This window comes from Hippopotamus amphibius, chromosome 1 (genome assembly GCF_030028045.1).
Source record: "Hippopotamus amphibius kiboko isolate mHipAmp2 chromosome 1, mHipAmp2.hap2, whole genome shotgun sequence".
Taxonomy (NCBI): Eukaryota; Metazoa; Chordata; class Mammalia; order Artiodactyla; family Hippopotamidae; genus Hippopotamus; species Hippopotamus amphibius.
Genome location: NC_080186.1, coordinates 135,134,509 through 135,157,780, shown reverse-complemented (window position 1 = coordinate 135,157,780; position 23,272 = coordinate 135,134,509). Strand labels below are relative to the sequence as shown.

General features: G+C 47.8%; 1 protein-coding gene across 1 annotated transcript in view; it reads right to left on the bottom strand.

Annotated features, from left to right (window-relative positions):
* The window catches only part of SLIT3 (slit guidance ligand 3), a 616,264-nt gene that overhangs the window by 107,709 nt on the left and 485,283 nt on the right, over window positions 1-23,272 (bottom strand). Inside the window, exons 10-12 of the mRNA XM_057729448.1 lie at window positions 16,789-16,860; window positions 11,845-11,916; window positions 8,222-8,293 (exon numbers count right to left, since the gene is read on the bottom strand). Coding sequence (XP_057585431.1) covers window positions 8,222-8,293; window positions 11,845-11,916; window positions 16,789-16,860 — 216 coding nt within the window. The remainder of the gene's footprint in view (window positions 1-8,221; window positions 8,294-11,844; window positions 11,917-16,788; window positions 16,861-23,272) is intronic.

Genomic DNA, 23,272 nt, shown 5'->3' with positions numbered 1-23,272 from the left:
TTGACTAACCAACCTAACGATGCTGCGGAGAAATAATCCTTTCCAGGAGCTGTTGCCTTCAGAAAAAGCAAGGCAGGAAACAGAAGACATTGGGAGCCTCAGAGCTGGAGCTTGTGGTGGGGTGGGGGGTGGGGGGATTGAAAGATCGCAAGTCCTGAGTCTGGGCTAAGGAGGACTCTCCCGACTCCAGCCCTGCTGGGGGACTAGGCCTGGCCCGGCCAGAAAAGTCCCAGGTGCTCTCGTGGCTCGTAGCAGCTTGCAGCCTCATTCACTTGGGGTCCAGGTAATAGGGGCAGATGGGCCACAGGAGGGAAGTGAGGTCCTCCCTGACCTGTGAAAAGGACCCCCACACCCTGTCTCCCTAAAGAGGCCACGTGGTCAGGCTTCACTTTGTAGCAGCTGTTCTCATGCTTGATTGGCTCCTGTCTCTGGCTGCAGGGGCAGTAAGGGGGCAGAGGACCACTGAGACCCCATTTTTAGCTACTGCCCTTGCCCACCTGCTCCTCCATGAAGATTCCCCTGAGCTCACAGCCTTTGCCGCAAGGTTTGGAAAACACAAACATCTGGAGTCGGGTTTAAGGATAAATTGCATCAAAATCACCTTGGTAACGCCAGTGGTTCACATGTTGATTCAGTGGCCCCGAGCTCTCATTTGGGTGATATTTATATTCTCCACATCTGCCCACAGGTCTGCGGAAGACAGCGGTTTAAGGCTACTCCTCCTATTTATACCGTGTTTGTCTGCAAACACCAAAAGCATATTCCAAACCCTGGAATATAAGGTCTTCTCAGAAGACTGATATCAAGAAAGAGTGTAGCAGCCCCTTCCTGGAGAATAAGTGAAGCCCTTCCGGGAAAGACCACGGGATAGGAAGACGGGCCCAGGCTCCTGCTAGGCGGGTACTTCATTTCAGGGAACCTCCTTTTCTTAAAGTGAGGCTGGGGTGGGTCAGTTTCTGTTTCATAAACACTCAGATACATCCACAGGAGGGGAAAGATGGTACCAACAACCCCAGGGCATAACTCTTTCTCTGGCTGCTCCAGTAAGGGAATCATTTTTCAAGAATGGGTTACTGGGCTTCCTAGGTGGTGCAGTGGTTGAGAATCCACCTGACAATGCAGGGGACACGGGTTCGATCCCTGCCCAAGGAAGATCCCACGTGCCGTGGAGCAACTAAGCCCGTGCGCCACAACTATTGAGCCTGCGCTTTAGAGCCCGTGAGCCACAACTATTGAGCCCATGTGCTGCAACTACTGAAGCCCACGAGCCTAGAGCCCGTGCTCCGCAACAAGAGAAGCCACGGCAATAAGGAGCCTGCGCACCACAACAAAGAGCAGCCCCCACTCACTGCAACTAGAAAGAAAGCCCGCGCACAGCAAAAAAGACCCAACACAGCCAATTAAATAAATAAATAAATAAATAAATACATTTATTGAAAAAAAAAAAAAAAAAAAAGAATGGGTTACAAAGTCTCCTTGTCATAAAAAAAAAGTTCCCTGTATGTCCCTGCAAGTATTAATATTTCCCACTACTAAGCATTGGCATAAACTATTAGTGAAGATGCCGATTAGGGGAATCACTCTGGACCCCTGACTAAGCTGCAGTGTTTAGAGTTAACCCATCTCATTATTGTGTCTTTCCCTCTTAAAGAAATTTATTTAGAATTAACCCTCTGCCATTCTGAAATTCTTTACCTACTACATGTAATAAGGACCACTCTCTTGCTTTAGAACAAACATGTTCTCATCCTTCCCGTATGAAATGTGGGGGATTTATTTTGACCTTCAGCACCATCCTGAGGCTGGGGAAGCACCCGGTGCCACGAGGTCAAGGAATTTTGACCCTGCCCAGAATCTTCTCTGAGCTGGTGACTCAGTGCTCTGGGCCATGCCATGTGAGACACTCACACAGGGAAACAAGAGGAGCCCTCTAAGTCCCTGGGCGCAAAGATGACTCTTTCTTCTCTCCTGAAAATGACTGCACAGCAGGTCATGGGCTATGAGTTGTCATGGTGACTCAAACTGCAAGGGCAGCAACGGGGTGGCCCATCTGAAAAACAGGACCTCCTTTGACTCCACAGATACAGGAGGGCATGAGGAAGAGGGGGCAGGCAACTGGGCTTCCCTAAGGCAATCAGAGGGGAGCTGAGATCCCGAGAGACCGGACCAGGAGGGCATCACCTGCTCTCAGGAGATCAGGGGCCTCTCCTAGTGTGACCTGACTTGCTCTTCCCCTCCCCAACAGCTACTGGGATGGCGCTTCCCATGTGATTGCTACCAAGTTCCTCATCAGTCCTTTAAGAGGGGTAAACCATCCACTCAGTGAGCAAAGCGAATGACTCCAGAATTTAAGTCTCCCCCAAAGCTTTCCTTAGGAAGCACCAGGTATGCAAGAGAGGGAAGAATTCCTTCCTCAAAAATGCATCACAGGGACTTCCCTGGTGGCACACTGGTTGAGAATCCTCCTGCTAACGCAGGAGACAGGGGGTCAATCCCTGGTCGGGGAAGATCGCACGTGCCTCGGGGCAACTAAGCATGTGTGCCAAAACTACTGAGCCTGCACTCTAGAGCCCGTGAGCCACAACTACTGAGCCCGTGCATCACAACTACTGAAGCCCATGTGCCTAGAGCCCGTGCTCCGCAACAAGAGAAGCCACCACAACGAGAAGCCCGCATACCGCAACAAAGAGTAGCCCCTGCTTGCCGCAACTACAGAAAGTCCATGCTCAGCAACGAAGACACAATGCAGCCAATAAATAAATTAAAAAAAAAAAAACTGCATCATAAAGGAAGTCTGCTTTTACTGCTGGAGAGAAATCTCATCATCTCACTTCAGCAGCTTCCTGATTGCCCTCTTACAGGGCTCAGGGCAAACTTTAGTGGGGTGAGGACAGTGAACCCAAGGAAGGTCCATGGGAGACAGGGGGTCTATGATTTAGACTGAGCCTTAACAAGAGGAGCTGAGAAAGCATCAGTTCCACAGTACTTCCTCCTTGGCTTGAGCCCGTGAGGAATTCTTGCTTCATGCATCACAAAACTAGCTCTACAGATTGGCCCTTGACTGGGTCAGACGCAGACATCTCTAGCATGGACTCCAGATTCACATTGCTTGGGTTCCAATGCTCCATCACTTACATGCTGAGAGACAACGGCCAGTTACCTAACTCATCAGTTGCTCAGTTTCTACATCTGTAAAATGGGCCTTTCAACAATACCTTCCTCTTAGCATGGTTGTAAAGTTTACATGAGATAATGTATATCAAATTGCTCAGCACAGGTCCCGGAGCATATTAAGCATTTGATAAATGTTAGCTGTTATTATTAGCAGCAGTAGTTATATTGTGAAACAGCTGGTGAGGGAAAGTGAGCTGTAGGGAATGAAGTTTTGCTCACTGCCCTGTCATTGGCACATTATTTGAAAAACTCCAAGACCCTCCAGTGGTCTTGTCTGCCTTCCAAGAAAAGGAAACAACAGGTGCCTGGGTTGTCTTAACTTATTCCAGCCCCAAGATAGTCTGGTTTGGGTCAAGACCTCCTGGAGCAGGTTTAAGGTCGACTGGAGCCAGCATTTACACGAAAGCTTCCACCTCAAATGACTGCCTACCCTACCTGAATGTCTCTCCTATGCATGCCATGCAATCAGTGAGCACTAACTGAATGCGTGGATTCCCGGCGGGGAGCTGAAACCGCCGAGCAGCTTACCGCTGCCCTTCCGAGGAGGAAGCGATGGCCCTGGAGACACGCTGACTGCGTGCTTTCCTTGGCTTGAGGAGGACTGAGCCCTGAGCTACATATCTGGGGGGCATTGTGGCTGGCTGCACACTCAGGACCACCAATTCCACACACATCCCAGGAGCCCATGGGGAATGGCAGGGGAGTGGCAAGGAGCTAAGCATTCACCCTGTTTCTGGTGAGGAAGGGGATGCATGGAGACTGGGAGAGGAGGACAGGTCACTTCTTGGGTGATCAGAGTTGGGAGCACATGCCCAGTGGCATGTCCTGTCCTAACCTTAGATTCTGAGAGGTCTGCATGTAGGAAATTTCAGTTCTCTGCAGTTTAGGAGGGAGTCTCTAAACACACTCCTTGCCCAAGTGGGCACCTGACTTGCATCCCAGTAGCCTGTTTTAAGGAAGGAAGCTGACAGACTCCCTTGCATCCCCCAAAGATAATAAGGGTTGTTACTAATAAACAACAAATGTGTGTTTATACAGTGAAAGTCTGTAGAAACTGAACCTCTTTAGGATTAATTACAGGGAAACATACTAGCTATTTTCAAACATTTGAAGAATATGAGAATAGCCTTTTCTGAGTTTCCCAGAAGCAATTACTGAGATTTAGTATAAGAAAGAGCTTCCTAACCTTCTAACCATGCCGAGAGGACTTATTACAGAAACCATCAGCAGACGAGTGGCAGGATTTGTCCCAGGGTGCATGGGACAGGCTTCCATACCAGCTGGGTGAGAGGCTGTCCTGGAAGCCCTGAAGATTTTCGAACTCCAGCTAAAGGAGGTGACCCTTGCAAGGCTGACATGGGGGTCCTTCCCAGGAGTGCTGAAGCTTGTCCATGGAGACACATTTGATACAACCTCTGAGAAACTCTGAAAACTGAGACATCCTCCTATCAGCGTTGGCCATTGGCCCGAATAAACAGGGCAAGAGAACGACCCAGGAGGGCTGGGGGCAGAAGAGCCTGGGCAAGTGTGGTGGGATGGCTGAAAACTTTAGAGAAACAGGGAAAGGGGGGATGGGCAGGCAGGACAACCAACTACAATGCACCTGCTTTATTCCTGGCAGCATCATGACAAGTGCCAGAAAGGAAACATTCAAGATCATTTCGGGTGGCAGAGACAGCTTGGCTTTGTGATGTACCCATAATTTGAGAGGCGGAGAGAGAAGAAAAAACACAAATCCTCTGCAAAAAGCCCTGGAGTCAAAGGAGAGGAAATTTCCCAGACTAGCAGGGTATTCTAATCAGAGCCTTCTTATCGGAGTGTCTCCAGTCTAACAAGGAGAAATCCAATCTACCGCGGGCTGAACGCTAAATTAGATCTAATCAGGACCTGCTTTCTAACTGCTCAACAGCAGGTCAAAGCCCAATGACGGCTACAGTTGCTGGTTCTTTCTGGAAAGTGAGGGGGCCTGAGTTGTGTCAACTCTTGGTCTCACGAAAAGGGGGGATGCTTTGTCTTTACTTCCAGCTACTCAACTCCATCTGCTCAAAACGGTGATACTCTACCAGAATTGCCTTCCTGGTCCATGCAAAGTCCTGTTAGCTCTAGTCATCTCATGACTGCTGTCAGCTCGGAGTTGGGATACACTCCCTTTTTTAAAAAACATGCATTTATGGAATCTTTGCTACATGCCCTGCACTGTGCTAGGCACTTTGACGCATGCCATGTTTCTCGTTAATGCATGCAAGGGCATATAGCTTTCCGCAATCAAAACACAGACTGTAAAAGGATATTCACTCCACCCCAGTAAAACAATACCTCCAAATCTACCCGAAGGCCATGCTATTGTTACTCTTCTTGCAAGGGATTAATAGCTACAGTTAACTGGCCTTATGGTGGCAGTTATAACTTACAGTTTCTTTGCTACAAGCAAAGAATACCATCTGTGAAGCCCCCAGCTCCCCGCAGAGCCCTGGCATGTCATTCTAGCAAATAGCCACAATGGCCCACCGAGGGCTGCAACCTTTGAACACTAATAGGTACACAGAGACACACAGAGTGAGACAGACACGGAGACAGAGGTGTGAAGGGCTGGATGCAGGGGATGCAGAGAAAAGATACAGAATTTTCTTTCTCTTGCTTTCAGCTTCATTGAAACAAGTCTGGCTACTGCTATGATGGATGTGCTGTCTGGAAACTAGCTGGCCGTCTCATCCTGGACATGATTCACATTCTTACATTGTCTTAGGAGAATCTGTGCAGGGCTGAGTCTCACAGGACACGGGAAGGGTAGGGAGTCAAGATGTGAGAAGAAAAGGCTAAAGGGAAAGTCTCACTTCCTTTTTCGTGAAGAGCCTTTGGGTGTCACCGTGTGAGATGTGCTGCCGACTTTCCTGTATCCACCACTGCTCCTGGTCGCCCACCCATCTGGAGACACAACTTGACTACACTGTCTGCAAGCTCATGATGGAGCTTCGCTTAACTGCACACAGGACGTAAGGAGGCCCCAGGCCCCTTCCTCACTGCCTGTGACTTGGTGGTGATTTTACAATGGCACACGTGTACACACACACACTCTCATGTGTACTCAGATGCACGCCTTTGGGAACATACATCTTATGCTATTCAGGGGTCTGGGAGCCTTCTGAGCCACAGGACCACATAAGCTCTACTCCAGCTTCCACACCAATTTTGCTGTGTGACTGAGGGCAAGTCATTTACCTCTCTGAAACTTGGTATCCTCCACTGCTCACAGGATACTCAAGATCAATTCCTAATACCAACAGGAATTGTGATGGTCCCTGAGCAGACATGGATGTGCATGTGTGTGTGTGCCCGTCCACATGCGCCCACACACACACACACACCCACACACACTCCCCACACTCACAGTACATGCGTGTAGATGCTACGGCTACCTGATCAAAAACCAGAGATAATTCTCCCGCGATCATAAAAATCTTAAAATACAGGATGAATGCTCAACATCACTAATCATCAGAGAAATGCAAGTCAAAGCCACAATGAGGTATCACCTCACACCAATCAGAATGGCCATCATCACAAAGTCTGGAAACCACAAATGTTGGAGAGGGTGTGGAGAAAAGGGAACTCTCCTGCACTGTTGGTGGGACTGTAAGTTGGTACAGCCACTATGGAAAACAATTTGGAGGTTCCTTCAAAAACTACAAATAGAACTACCATATGATCCAGTCATCCCACTCCTGGGCATATACCCAAAGAAAACCATAATCCCAAAAGAAACTTGTACCATCATGTTTATTGCAGCACTATTTACAATAGCCAGGACATGGAAGCAACCGAAATGCCCATCAACAAATGAATGGATACAGAAGATGTAGCATATATATACAATGGAATATTACTCAGCTATAAAAAGGGATGAGATGGAGCTATATGTAATGAGGTGGATAGAACTACAATCTGTCATACAGAGTGAAGTAAGTCAGAAAGAGAAGGAAAAATATTGTATGCTAACTCACATATACGGAATCTAAAAATGGTACTGATGAACTCAGTGACAAGAATAAGGATGCAGATACAGAGAATGGACTGGAGAACTCGAGGTATGGGAGGGGGCGGGGGGTGAAGGGGAAACTGAGACGAAGCGAGAGAGTAGCACAGACATATATATACTACCAACTGTAAAATAGTCAGTGGGAAGTTGTTGTATAACAAAGGGAGTCCAACTCGAGGATGGAAGATGCCTTGGAGGACTGGGGCAGGGAGGGTGGGGGGGACTCAAGGGGGGGGGTTGGGGAAGGGAGGGAGTACGGGGATGTGTGTATGGAAACAGATGATTGAACCTGGTGTACCCCCCCCAAAAAAAATAAAAAAATTAAAAAAAAAAAACAGGATGAGCTAATAAATTCCTTTCCTTGCCTCTCCACATCAGAGTTCAATTATCTTCTTCAAACATTTAACTCAAATGACCAGCATGAAATAAATGCGAATAAATAATCCCAGAGCTTAAAATCTGAGGCAACAAATCTTCCTTTAAATTAAACAAACACATCCCCCCTCCGCCATATCTTACCCAGATAGAGTCACACAGGTGACTGATTATGCTCTTTTCTAATTATTTCACTGCCCCACCCCTACCCTCCTTCAAGGTCACATGTCTACCGGCAGCTCTGTTTCAGCTTTAGTATTGCAATCTGGTGTATGACTATTTTAGCTCCCCAAGTTCCGAGCACACCCCTGCAAGATGCTTCCCTTTGTAGAATTCAACTCTGGCTGAATTTCTAAGCCCCCCAAGCTTAGTGATTCATGCTTGGAACAGGCTCCCGAGCTGTATCATCTAGCTTGTTTACATTGACCTTAGCCTTGCCCTGCCAACTCCCTGGCTCTCTTTCCACTGAGAAGAGGTGATGGAGGTGAGGGGTGGATAGCTCAAAAAAAAATTTTTTTTTTCCTTTTAACGAGCATAAAGTTAAAAGAAGAACTCTATAGAGCATGGCTCAAAGTTTGCAGGAAAGAGCCTGCAAATAGTTTCAGAGACACAATTAGTGACACAGTTCCTACTCACAGCAGCTGTAGGGACACCAGCCCGTCAAATAATCCCTTGGCAATCTCGGTGATCTTGTTCCCATAGAGCACCCTGGAAAAGAGCGGAGAAGACAGTGGTCACTGCGGGTTAGAGGCTACTGGAACCCCTTCACGTAGGAGGCCACCAACTCGGCCCACTCTGGGGGCATCTCAGAGCATCACCTTCCCCAGCCCGCCTCATCCCTTCTCACCAGCAAGAAAGCGGGCTAGTGCCACCGAGGGCTGGAGGGGCAGGCTGTCAGGGAGGCGAGGAGAAACGGGTTCTATCCTGTTCTACTCCTGGGCAGCCCAGCTCAATAAATCATCCACAATAGGAAGATGCAGTCCCTTTGTGGTGTCTCTTGGAGCTGCTAATATGACTCACACCCTGGCAGTAAGTAAGATGTGTGGGAAGCTAGCAGCCCTGTGTTTTCCTGTCTTCAATGGGTATTGATCAGGCTGAGCCCAGCCTATAGAACGTTTCCTTTTAATATCCTGTTGCATCCTAGGAATTCCTGAGCTGAGTCCTTTAATCATCTATCTAGACAGGGCTTTGGGTATCTGGGGTCCCATCCAGATGGCTCGGGGACTGCTCAGTCAAGGACTGGCTCTTAGGAAAAACTAGGGAGCAAGGAGATGTTATCGTGGTAACAGCAGCTTCTACATTCCAGCCTCTATTCCTATCCTCTGAGCTCCAGGAACCAAAGAACTCAGAATTCTTTTACTTCTCTCTCTTTCAGCCTACCGAGTCCCTCACACTGGGTGTCCTATTCAAGGGCTGGTCTCTGGTGACTTGGGAGACTTGGGGAGGAAGTCTACTGGGTCTGCCTCTCCCGAGGGCACTGCTGGCCTCTCTCTGCTCTCATCCATGACATACATTTTGCTGTCTCTTGGGTCCAGCCTCCTCTGAGATGGAGGGAACTTAGCAAAGAAGAGCTAAAAAAAAATTCCCTCTCGAGCCCTGGAGTGCACTGAATGAGCACAAGATTCGATCCCCACTCAGATTGCAAATCCAGGCTGTGATGTGTCTTTGAGGAGGCAAAATATTAGGATGAGGAAATGGTAAATGGGAGTGATAAACCCAACCCTCCATTTTCCAGACACCACTAGGAGTGAAGAGTGAGCCTGCGGGTGTGTTTCATTAATGTTTCAACAAATTAATGGCTAAATAAAAGTCAGCATGATGGCTCAGGCTCGCGTTTGTAATTCATATTAATGTTCCTCTGCTCACTGTGCCAAATGCAGTAGTGTCACTGTCTGCTCGCTGATGTCAGAACCTCCAGTGTAGCAGAAGCTGGAGGGACAACGGGGCCGGGTTGGGGGAGGGGGTCCTTAAATCATGAGCCCATATGGGATGTCTCTAAGCCTCAGTGGGTCAGGACCACTCTTCGGCAGGCTGAAGTGGGTGGTCAGTCTGCCTCGGGGCATCTGGGTGTAGACCTGTCTGGCTCTATCCCCAGATTGTTCCTTGACTTCCCGTCCCACCTTTCAGATCTGGGCTCAAACACCTTGTCCTTGGAATCTTCTCTTAGTCAACATTTTCTAACACCTGTCACTCTTTTCTTTTCTTCATCCGTTTTCATTATGTCATATTATAGTACTTACACATTTATTTATTTTAAACATTTTCTGTGCCTCCCCCACTGGCCCCCTTGAACATAGATTCCATGTGTGTGGTGACATCATGTAGCTTGTTCATGCCTGGGTCCCTAGAGCTGAAAACTGAACAGGATCTAACACAATAAATACCTGTTGAAAGAATGAATGAACAGGTATGGGGTAAAGGCTTTCCTGCCCTTTACCGTGGCCATTTCTGACTCTGAATTGGGTGTGTTGGTGTTCAAAGCTCCACGAGGTCTTGTCTATCCAGTTCACTGCCTCACTCTCAGTGCCTATAAGGCTACTCGGTACACAGCCGGCATCTACTGAACAGATGAATGCGTGCATTGCGGGTGAGAGGCTCTTCACTTAAATAATGCCCTGATATATTTCAGAACTGGCTAGGGGCATACCAATTTCCCATTTGGCAACCAGACTTTGAATTTCTTTTCCTGCAAGACAGGAAGCATCTCATTGTCCTCAGACTGTTCCCGGATCCCAGGAGAGGGAAAGCAGACAAGGGGAACAGGAGGGTGGGGGCAGGGATTGGATTCTGGTGGCAGACGGCCACTCTCCCTTCTCCTCTGTGATCCTCAGCACAATAAGCAGACACTAATCTCACACACAATCCCGTCTTTGATATCCCAGCCAGATGTTCTACCCGATAAATGAAACTAATTTACTCCGCCAGCAGCAGGCAACAGCTGAATCAAGAGACTTCCCTGTCTTCAGCCCCTTCCCAGTGGGATGGGGCCAGGTGGGGGAAGAATGTGTATCTTGTTACCTGCCCCCTCATCAATTAAACAAGCAGGTTGTACAGAGAGACAAAGCATGGACAGCTCGCCTCTGAGCATCCCCGCTCTTGTCCAGGTGGGCAGGCCACCAAATAACACAAATAATATCAACTGATGATAACTTTGCTGTCTCATACTTTTCACGTTATCTCGGGAAGCAGCATAGCGTGGGTATCGAGGGCACGGTTCTGGAGTCAGATGCTTGCGTCTAAATTCTGCCTCTCTGACTTGTTACCGTGGACTTTGGATGTTACATGTATTTATTCAACACATTTTTTTTTTTGGTACAATAACTATGTGCCGGGTACTGCTTGAGGTGCCAGAGAGTCAGCCAGGATCAAAAGAAATAAAAACCTCTGTCTGTGTGGAGCTTAGATCACCCAGTCTCGCCAACGATTAAAGACAGATGAGGATAGATTCTATATTTTAGGTCGTCGTGAGGATGAAACTTGCAAGCCTCCTAGAATAGTACCAGGTACACAGTAGATGCTCAATAAGTACTGCCAGTGATTGTTGCGACTATAATTGTGAATGTGTGTCAGGCAGGAAAGGTGTCACCGTCCCCATTTTGCCTGTGAGGGAACATGCACGGAAGACTCAAGTGACGGTCCCTGTGCCACAGGGCGAGTCACTGGTAGAATCAGGACAAAGTTTCATGCCTTCCTGCCCCCGAGGGTCTCTGAGCCCCTGGTGGGCATGGCTTTGGTTCCATCCAATAGGCTGCTTCTGGTTTTAAAAGTCAAGGGAAAGAAAGGCTTATAGGATGGGGTTGATGCTTTCTCAGAACAATAGCCATGGGGTTGGTTTGGAGAAAAAGCCTTAAAATCAGAGGAAGAAAACGAGCTCCTCCCTTGACAAGGATACATGCATGGAGGAAACAGGCACATGGTAATAACCGTACATTACACTTCTCTCCCTCCATCTCCCTGGACAGCGCTGCCGAGATATGTGGGATGGGAGGGGGGAATGCGGTTCGAGGAGAAGATGCATTGGAATTAGAAGCCAATAACTGGGAAGGCTGCTGGGCACTTAATCAATAAAAATAATGCATTTGTGTTGTAGAAATATTCCCCAAGATCAATTTCCCCTGAAGAAATATTTGTTTCTTTTACCAGGTTGCCACAAGTGTGTAAGGGAACATAAAACCTTGATAAACACCTCCTGAAAAATACGGATACATCTCTCTCCCATCCCCCCACCCCCACCCCAGGCGCCTCTGCTCCCCACTTACAGCGATGTGAGCGATTTCAGACCCTGGAAGGCATCTGGAGCGATGTCCGAGATCTGATTCTTGCTGATGTCTCTGAAAAATTAACAAGAGTGTCTGAGAACACAGCTCAAAGGTGTGATATGGCCATTCCTTTTAAAGCGTGGACCAAGCATTTCAGGTATGCAAAATGGTGAGGATGAATTCTTCACTCAATCAATTTCTTTATTCACAGTGTGCAAGCAGGGGCTTAAAGATGACTCAGCTCAACTGCCTCATGATACAAGGCACTATATTTGCATCACTCCTCTTGGCTTTCAAAGAATGCTCACCCATGGCACCTTGACTTTGACATAGGGCCCATGCACATGTGAGCCTTCACTTTGCAGACAGGAAATGGTACCCAGTTAGATTAGGGCCTCATCGTAGGTCACATAACCAAGCAATTATAGCATAAACAAAGCAAAAGCTGGCCTTGCCCAAACACAGCTCAGGGTTCCTGTAAGCCTCACCTTCTTGCCTCATGCCTCGGCAAATGCTTATTTTTCTCCCCCAAAGTCCTGAGTCATTTTGCCTCCCCAGTGACTTTTCCTCCCTGACCTGAATGGAAGTTTTGAGCAGAGACTTAAGTCTCTGTCTGGTTCAGTGCATCTTCCAGGCCGGGTGATGTAAAGACATCATGAGATTCTCATGGGATGGTTTTGAGACATGGGCCTGTTGCTGGCAGTGCTTCTCCATGGGAACAAGCCCAAGGGCTGGGATGACCAGGGCTTTGGGATAACGTCAGCGAGCAGGATGCTGTGTGTTAGAAAGCAGCTAACCTGGCCTTGCTGCTGTAGAGGAATCTCTCTGACCTGGAGGCTCTCTCCTCTGTAGCATCCCAGTGACTTCTAAGCACGTGTCTCACTAACAACACTTTCCTGAGCTCGGAAACTTCTCTTAGGAGTCATTAATTCAGAGATGGCCTCTGGGCTCCTGTCCCTGGAAGCAGAGATGCTCCAATTTCCAGCTACAACGAACATCTCCGGTTCCTTTTCTTTAACAAAATAAATCAATGGATCTTTGCTTTTGTGGAGAACAGGGAGAGGTAGGGTCTTGGAGGGTCAACAGGAGGAAGCAAGGGAATATCGAGAAGAAAGCACATCTAAGCAGATTCTTAAGCAATCGCCTCCAGCGAGGCCAGATGTCCCAGCTCCCCCGGCCTCTTAACCGCAGTCCTTAGGCCTGTTTCTCTCCTCCTTCTACCATCCTTAAAAAGGGCTGCCTGACAACCTTTGACTAGGCCTCTGCTCCCTTCCCTCCTTGTTTCCAAGGCCTGTGAGTTGAAAGATGCTTCACAGGTTGAGGTTTCTTAGGCACAGCTGTTGAGCTTATCCCTTTAGCGGGCGAGATGGTCTCTAACAAATCCACAGATTGCGCTCACAAACTCGTCAGCTTACAGCAGGCTTTTCTTCTGAGCTCTGTTTTTGTATAAGTGTCTTAACAAGCAAATGCCCCAGATTATCCTAATCTTGCTCACCCTCGGCGTGGCTGTCTAGCGAGGCATTTCAGGCAAGCGTGCAGGGTCTGTGCTCAGATCAGACTAGTGAGAGAGCCTGTTTTGTTTCTTGCTTTTTCCCCCGACATCCCTAATGAGACATCCCTTCAAGGTCCTTAGATCTCTACCATGCGAGAGGAGGTTCTGTGACCAGTGGGGAAGCCCTCTGCTTTAGCCTTGTCAGGGCAAATTTGTTTTTAGTTTACAGCTAGACTTCTGGATGCACCCATCTCTAAGGACAAGCTGAGATTTGGAGATGCTGGGGAGTAGACGCTGGAGAAGTGATAGTTTATCTGGGAACTGACCCTGGTGGTCACTTCATCTTAGTTCTTAATTCTGCAGGAAGGAAACAGTAGCCACGAGAGGTAAAGGACCTGGAGTCACAGGTGACTTGATTCAGAGATTTGGCTACAGAGCTGGCATGTCCACTCTCCCTTCCACTTCACTGGGATGGATGCAGAAGGCAGTGGCCTTGGACAGGAAGGCAGACTGGGGAAAGCTTCAGTGCCCACCCCTCTCCATGCCTGACCCCTCCCAGTCCACATCAGGTGGTCCCAGAGCTGACTCCTGGTGTTTGGGTCACCCTCGATGACCAGCGGTTCTCAAACCTCATTATGGTGCTTATTAAAATGTACCCACAGAGGGTCTGATTTGGCCCGCTGGGGAATTGAGGTTAGAAATCTGCATACGTAACCATCTCCAGATGGTTCTCGGGCTGGTGGTTTCTGAGTCATACTTTAGACCAGTTTCTCAGTCTCAAACCCACCCCAGTCCCCTGGGGCTTATAAACTGGATGACGGAGAGGGAGGGGCCTTCGCAGACCGTTCAGAACAGAGGTGGCAAATTCCAATACCGGGGAGGGTCAAGCAGGGATTACAAACGTGAGACAGTAGGAATTGGTGGAACTTGTGGAATATTGCTCTACGTAAGAGCGTGGGAAGGAAAGAACGCAGCACCTTGAAGGTTTGGCCTTCAAGTGTCAGCGCTCTCGGTTAACCAACCCTGTAAGACTGGGGCATCCTCTCTAATGCCTCCTACTCTGCCTATAAATGGCTTCTCTACCTTGATACTAGTTTTTACCTGGAAGTATTTTTTTATACTAAGCTGACCACCAGAAATTCATTCTATTCAGGGACAAAGCTATTCAATAAAGCCATTCCATCAAGACAAAAAATTTTTTTTTTCTTTTTGTTATTGGAGATAAGAAGAGGATGTGGTTCTTTCATAGTTTAGGGAAAACTTCTTTCTGGGAGATATTAGAGATAAACTGGTCACGTATACGTAGGAGGAACTCACCCTTAGGGTTTTACAATCCGTTTTCATCAGGGACCCTACTTCTCCCACGCCCTTGCACTTTAGTCTGGGTTTCTGAAGTTCTGTTAGCCAGAAACAAATTTTAAGTGGTCTCTCTTTCCTACTGCCATCCTCTTGGGGGAAAGAAAAGGGCATCAAAGTAAATATCAATAGCATCAGAAGTGATCAAAAATGAAATTTACTTCCCAGGTCACGACTCAGAAGGTCTTATGAATCTTGAATGCACAGATCATGGCAACTCCAGTGGTATGGAGAAAGGACGGTAAAACATAGCCACGCTCTAAATTACCTGGACTTCACAAAAAATTAGAGCAGTCATTTAAATCATGCAAGAGATATAGGTCGGGGCAGTGACTGAACTTGTCATTTTTCACTGAAATTACTATCTGGCTGCGTAATCAAGCTGGGCTTTAAAAATGAATTGGGGGGAGGGTATGGAGAGTGAGCTGGAGAAGCAGGGAGACCAGGAGATTAATGGCCCAAGGTTTTAAATATTAAGGCCTATATTTATACATCTCCTCCAGCAGGAATGCTGCCAAGGGGAGGGAAGGAGTATGTGCTTAGGGCTGGTGAAGTATGTTGGCTTCTACTTCTGGAACTGCACCAGGAGAAAATCTGGTTTGGTTTGGATTTCCAGGGAGATGGGAAGTTGGCTTCCTGAGATCTGAGGGTGAAGCCTACCAAGGCCACTGTTTCGCTGGGATGTTTATTTTTAACACAAAAGGAGCCAGCAGACACTTCAGCTCTTTAATGTAGGCCCTCCTGCTCAAGGGAAACCGATGAATCAGCCTGCAGTGGAAGGGAACAAGACCAAGTCCATGCATATTTCTACCTGCCCTCTCTCTTTCCTCTTGGGGGGCCACAGAGAGTAAGCGAGTGCAACAAAAACAAGCATTGTGATTATTGGGCTATAATCAACGATGTCTTAGCCTGGAAAAGAGGCAGGAGCCTCCCTCCCAAGTTCTTAATATCTATGATGGCAGGGGTTGGGTTGTTTCTGAATCCTACTAGCCTCCCATTCAAAGCACCCTGCTCTAAGTGACTCACAGGGGTCATGTGATGGGGAGGGGTGGTGCTGATGACGTTGCCTTGATGGCGGGGACGAAGGCAAGGGGGCTCGGATGCTGTCAGTGGCGGTAGGGAAGGTACGTCACAGTGTTGATGCCACCAGGTACTGACAGGATGTGGTGATGGCATGATATCGGACACGGTGGTAATGGCAGTGCTTTGGATCATCACGGGCAAGGGAGGTTCCAAGGCTTCTTATCTCACTTAGAAAGATTAGACAGTCCTTACCATGGTCTACAGAGCCCACAGGATCTGGCCCTCACTTACCTCTCCAGCACAATCCCCACCACGCTGTTTTCATTCAGTGCATTCCTCCTCACTATTCTGCAAACCACCCACGCCTGCTTCTGAGGGCTCCTCTAGACCCGCTCCCTTCTTTCATTCCGGTCACCTGCACGTGGAGGTCTGCATGGGCCAGCCCACCTAGAGACCACCCCTCCATCACTCTCTCACCCCTTCCCTTCTTTTGTGTTACTTTCTAGTACTGATCAATTTCTGACATTTATCTGGGATTTTTTCTCTGCCCTCCCACTTGAATGTGCCAGCTCCACGAGAGCAGACTTCCCTTTAGTTCACCTGCTACCCACAGATCCCAGCACAGCTCTCTGTACCCAGTGGACATCTGCTGAGAATGTGTCAGGTGAATGTATGCACGGGGGCAGGGGTGTTGGTGCTGGTGCTGTAGAATGATGCCGGGCCACTGTCACATCTCTGCTGAAGCTCCTACTTGAGGTCCACATCCCCAAAGCCAGGGGACAATAAAATGGTGACATGGGATTTTTTTTAGCCCAACTCAGTCCTACCTCCCACCCAGATAAATTTACTTTACTCTAGTTGGCACCCTTAGCTCTGAGGTGCCTGAACCCACACACCTCTCCATCTGGATGCAACACTCTGGCCGTACCTCCCCGTCTTGGGAGACATTCGAGGTCTGACACTTGAACTGTCCTGAGGATGGGGACCCAGCCTCTCACCTGGGCAGTCTGCCCGCTACACATACCCCCCAAGCGGAAAACCTTTGGGCTCATTTCTCCTCGGGGGAGACTCACATTCTCTTCAGTTTCTTGTACTGGGTGAAGGCTCCAGCAGGGATGGATTTGATGGAGTTCTGTTCCAGGCGTCTGAGAAACAGAGCAGAGAAGAGTCGATTAACCATCCACCCATCAACAAGTGGTTGCTGGGGGCCTGGAGGACAGGATGGCCTCTCCCACCACATGGCACACATTCTTGGTCGAGGGAGGCTTGGTAAACACTGTCCAAAAGCCAGAGACTCGTGTTCCGGTGTGTGGAATGCCCAGCCCAGGGTCTAACTCCCCTGGGAAAAAGCTAAAAAGATGACTCCTGCTTGAGGATATTTCATCCTTGCTTATGATAAGTGTCTTTGGGAGGCAGTTGTCATCTTCAGGAAATGCTGTAGGAAGCAACCAGAGGGCTGAAAAAGTCAAAGGATGAAGAGAAGGAAGAGCAAAGAGGGATGGACAGATAGGAAGGCCTAGCTGTCCTGGAAGCACGTCACCATTCAGTTAAAACCTCAACCACACCGCTGCTGGGGTGCAGCACAGGCAGAGATGACAATGAAGCTGACTTCATTTCTGGGCTTTTCTTTCTTTTCTTAATGGAAGTATAAGTGACATATAACTTTATATTAGTTTCAGGTGTACAACCTCATGATTCAATATTTATTTCTGGGTTTCTCTATTGGCTTTTCTAATATGGTGGAGAAATAGCCTTCAAGTCTAGGCTCCCAGCTTGATGGTCATCAAACTGGCTCCCTGACATCCTGAGGGCCCCAAGGGCCCGACAGGACCACTCTCCCTGCTGCAATCTGTGGCTTTACTGTCTTATGGACTTTGTTGAAATGCTTCCTCTACTATTACTCTGGAAAGAACAGGACATGATGCAGGCCCAGGGCCCAGAGCTTCCTTAGAAGAGAAGGAGCATGGGGAGCAAGCGTGCCTTTCCATTCTTTATTCTTTCATCTCTCAAATGACTTCCTGACACCAAGAACAGGTGTGGTGGGAAACAGGCATGAGTGGGAGGCGGGGCCCTCTATTAGAGGTGATGAATGACGGCCTGGTCCAGGCTGAGGACTCAGCATCTCCTCCTCATCCATCTCCCGTCTCTCCGAGGTGCGGATCTTTTCATCACCTCCTCATTTGGCACAGATGATCCCCAAACCCTCTGCTGGGAAGACACAAAAAAGGGTGTGGGGGGGGGGGTTGGGGGGCTGGGGGAAGCAGAAGGAAGAGACCGGAGGAACTGGCTTCCTCAGAGGTTACATCTAGAGGATGCACATTTCTGGCTGGGATGAACCCATTCATCTTGAAGACTAATCCCTGCTGCAGAAGAGGGGAGACAGTCGTATTAATTTGTGTCTCTGCAATCTCATCTTCATTGGGGGAAAGAGAGTATTTGTTACTAGAACCTCTAATGGAGCAGTTTGCCAGCAATTTTCCCATTTCAAACAACATCTCAGCTGCTAATGTGGAATGGTTTGTCAGGCCTACCCATAACGCAGACAAATCACTCTCCAGGCCGAAGGAAGGGGGCGAGGGTGGGGAGAAAGAGGAAGGGCGGGTGAGAGGAGCTAGGGAGCATCAAGACAGATAATTCTTGGCTGCCGGATGAATCGAGTCTACAAATGAGACTGCCACGGTCTATTAAGAGAGCCTCTGTGGGGCTGCAGGGGGCGGGGAGTGTGCTCTGCTGGGCACGTGGGCACAGGCTGGCTGGACAGCGGCCTGGCTGGCTCACGGTGAGCCGAAAGGCATGCCACAAGGTCACAGAGGCTGCAGGCTCCTGGATATAGTCACCTACAGAGGCAGCAGAGCCGGGCAGGCCGCCTTGACTGAGAAGTTCCAAGGACATTCTCATTTTCCAGCTGAGCAGAGTTCAGGGATTTCTCAGCCAAGGCAGCAGCTCCATGGACCTCTGGGGCTGCCAGTCAGGTGGCAAATGCTCTCCAGGAATCCTGGGATTCACCTGCTGCTTTGGCAGGGGGATTGTGGCTGGAGGATGCCTCTGGAGAGAATCACTGCCTGTAACGATGGCAACCCCCTCAGCTTCCGCAAGAGGATCCCTCGCTCCCAGCTGCAGGCCAAGAGCCCACGCAAGTCAGGTCAGCTAGCTGACCGTGCAGTTCATAATGAATAACGTCCACTTTAGTGATGGGTGCAAGAGCTAAGGGAGGGATGGATCAGGGAGTAGGATGTGATACCTGTCCCCAAGGAGTTTAATAATTTGGTGATAGAGACGGGAGCAGCCCAAGATGGTCCACTGCAGAACCACATTTTATTGCTAACATAACAAGAAAAGCTGTCCTTTATGGAATCAAGTCGACTTATGTCTAATATCTCTTTGAATCCTTACACTTCTGAGGCAAGCTGTGTTGGCTCTAATTTATGGACGAGAAAAATAAAACCTACAGGGATCAAATAGCCAATCCAAAGTGACAGAGCTAATAAGCAGCAGAACTGGCATCTTTCTCTTTCTATCCATTGGATGCAAGGTCTTCTCTATCTTTTCTGAAAGCAGAGAAACTGAAGCCCAGATACTAAAAGAGAGTAAAGTAGCTTTCCCAAAGACCTAGAAAAGTTTAAGGGGTGAAGACCCCAGTGCTTATTCTAAGACATCATGCAGCCTCTGCAGAAGTAGGTATTTTGTAAAAAGGCTGTAGGAGTTGAGGGAAGATAGAATATAGATGTGTATTTGTGTGTGTGTATATATATATATCTATACACACATACACACACATGCATACATATATATGTATAAAATATGCAAATAGAGTGTAAAGGTGTGGCTATGAACAAAGAGAAGAGATTTCCCATCTTAGCCTGTTAATCCTGGCAAGAACGTGGCTGTGTCATCCTGTACTCCTTACCCTTGCGCACTCTGGGTATGGCCTTTATCTCCGCAGTCTCTCTGCCTCTTATGCTGCTGTGGGTACCGGCTGGACGTCCAACACCTTCTGGAGTGCCGAGGCCAGGACATGAGGTGGGTTAGCCTTGCCCCAGGGGGCATCAGAGTTTGTCAGTGCACTCCAAATGTAAAGGTAAGGCCAGGGTGAGGATATTCACAACAGTAAGAGCTACTAGGTATCAGCTTGTACTGGTAAGTCAAGCATCAGGCTAAGAGCTTTGCCTGGGTTTGTCTAACTTAATATTTACACCTCTCCCAGGCGGGTCCCATTCACTATCCCTGTTCCCACTTTAAACACGAGAACACTGAGGCTCAGAGACACTAAGTCACTTGTCCAAATTCACCAAGCCAGGAGGAGCTACAGCTGGGACTCGAGCTCAAGTTCATCCAATTGGAAAGCCTGCCCTCTCAGTCACCCAGCTTTGCTGACTACTGTTTGCAGCCAAGCGCCTCCATTCCTTTGGTCACTGCCCGCTCATCCTTAGGAAAATAGCCCCTCCGCCAAGGGAGGAAGTCTGGGGTGTGGGTGCCCCCACCCCTCCACACAGGCTCCACACAGCAGGCAGTCTCTGGTGGGTTTCACACAGCTTGGGATAGCTATGCAAAGATCCGCACTCCCAGGGACAAAACTTCACTGTGAAGGACAAAAAGCATCAGCAAAAACGGTCACATTTCGGGATGTGTCTGAAGCCAGTGGCTGTCTTCCGTCTCTCTTAACGGGCACATGTGTCTCTCTTTGTCTGGCAAACATTCTTCAGGCTGCAAACTGATTTAATAGAACTAGCATAAAAACAAACATACAAATCAAACATCTGAGCATCTTCCGGCACCAGTAAAAACAATGGGAACATCTGATGGGGATTTCAGCCATTTGCGTTCTCTATTGATTTGCCCTAGTTCTTCGGTGCTTCCTTAATGATCTGTCATTTGCAAACATGCGACTGAACACAATATATTTCTAGCAATACATAAGTCAACGTGATGCCAGAGGGACTGGCAGGGGCACAGCTTGCGCAGGGCCGTGGCAGCAAGTCACCTGATAAAGAGATTCTGGAGCTGGGTTAGAAATATTGGTTGCAGTAATGATGGACACCTACCATTCACGGAGGACTTTTTATATATCAGACACTGCTCTTCACACACTGGCTCATTTTATTCCTTCAACAATACTACGAAGCAAGTAGTGTTCCTAATACAACAACAGCAAAGATGAGGCATGTGGGCATATGTGACAAGTCATTAGTAACCAGCTCTGCAGAGTACCTGGCATTGCCGACAGAAAACAGAGGTGCAGACACAGAGCCAGATTTGCTCTTCTTAATACATGCATATTCTCAGATGCCTCCAACAGAGAACTCTTTCTCATCAACTTAGAAAAAAAATGAGAACTTGAGACTAAAGCATTCGATCATGTCTCATATGTGACACGTGCATAGGCTTTTCCCTCTTAGATTCCATTTAGTACCTGTCAAACATTGTGCTAATTTTCTACACAATTATGTTATGTTATTTAACCTTCATGGAGAATCTCTAGTCGTGACGATGAGCCCCATTTTGCAAAGATGGGAATGGAGTGAAACACGAGATGTTAAGAAAGGTACCCAAAGAGGCAGAACCGGGATTCAAACCCAGGACTATTTATCCCAAAGCTCTGTTCTTAATTATTCTGCTGCCTGATTGGCTTGCCCTTTACCCCACCTGCCTCCATCCACCCCATCCCTCTTCTTTCACACGGCAGTCCTCCAGAAACCTGGTGTCCTCAGAAAAAGATGTGGTACATATATGCAATGGAATACTACTCAGCCATAAAAAAAGAACTGCAGCAACATGGATGGCCCTAGAGATTATCATACTAAGTGAAGTAAGTTAGAAAGACAAATACCACATGATATCACTTATATGTGGAATCTAAAATATTGTATAAACGAACCTCTTTACAAAACAGAAACAGACTCACAGGCATAGAGAACAGACTTGTGGTTGCCAAGGGGGAGGGATGGACTGAGAGTTTGGGGTTGGTAGATGTAAACTATTACATTTAGAGTGGATAAACAACAAGGTCTTAATGTATGGCACAGGGAACTTAATTCAGTGTCCTGTGATAAATCATAATGGAAAAGAATATGAAAAAGTATGTATATGTATGTATAACTGAATCACTTTGCTATACAGCAAAAATTCGCACAACCTTGTAAATCAACTATACGTCAATAAAAAGAAAAGAATCCTGGATGTTGATGACTCCAAAGCCCTTCCAGCCCCTTTGTTCTGCTGGCTGCTTTTTTCTTTTCTTTTTTTTTACTTCTTCCTCTTCAAACTTCTCTGTGACCAGTATCATGGGGCACGTTTGCTTTGTTAAGCAGATAAACTATTGTTTATCTCCCCATGTCAGATAAACAATGGGATTGAGGTGAGGCTAAGTGGAAAATGGGGCTGCCTTTTCCCCTAGATGCTTTTGATTTATGATTTGACATTTAAGTCCATCCACAACCTTTCTCTAGCAACTAAATTTACCTGTTATGGCCGAGGGCATGAGACATTGGAGGACACTAAGTGGGGGTATAAGAGCAAAAATGGAAGAACATGGGACAGAGATGAAGATGGTGCTCTAGATAGAGATGGTCCCTCTCGAGCCTTGCGGATCCAGGAGGGTGGAATGAAGACCACAGAACCGAAGAATGCGTGGGCCTCTGGCTCTTCCCAGAATCTATGCCTGCTGGAGGCTGGAGCGGGTTCAGAGAAATGACAGGGAGCACAAGAACCATGCTGTTGGTGGGAGCTCAGTTTCGAGGAAAACCTGCAGTGAACCGTCTCACTGTGGGTTCTCTGGAAGAAAGCTATATTTAGAGGAATTGGCTCTGCTATGTGGGGAGACCAGCGCACACTTTGAGCTGCTTTGGCTTTGAAAAAAATCTAAAAGAGCCTGCCAGTGTGCTTTGCATGAGAGAGAGAGCCCTTCCTTCCCCTGAGGGTTGAGGGTGCAGAACCCCTCCCAAGGTTTAAGAGCTTCACTACCAGCTAAGGATTGTGCATATAGGGAACAGAGAAACTGATGTGGTGAAAAGCATCCCTAAGGAGAAGGGGAAATCTGGGTTATAAAGGTGGCCATGGACACGAGGTGGAATTCTTTTCTTTTTTTTTAATACATCTTCATTGAAGTACAATTGCTTTACAATGTTATGTTAGTTTCTGCTGTACAACAAAGTGAATCAGCTGTAGGTACACCTATATCCCCATATCCCCTCCCTCTAGAGCCTCCCTCCCACCCTCCCTATCCACCCCTCTAGGTCATCACAAAGCTCTGAGCTGATCTCCCTGTGCTGTGCAGCAGCTTCCCACCAGTTACCTATTGTACAATTGGTAGTGTATATAAGTCAGTGCTACTCTTTCACTGCATCCCAACCTCCCCTTCCTCCCACCTCAAGTCCTTTCTCTATTTCTGTGTCTTTATTCCTGCCCTGTCACTAGGTTCATCAGTACCACTTTTCTAGATTCCATATATATGCATTAGCATACTGTCTTTGTTTTACTCTTCCTGACTTAACTTCACTCTGTACGACAGACTCTAGGTCCATAAGGTGAAATTCTTGTTGGTAAAAAGAGAAATCACTT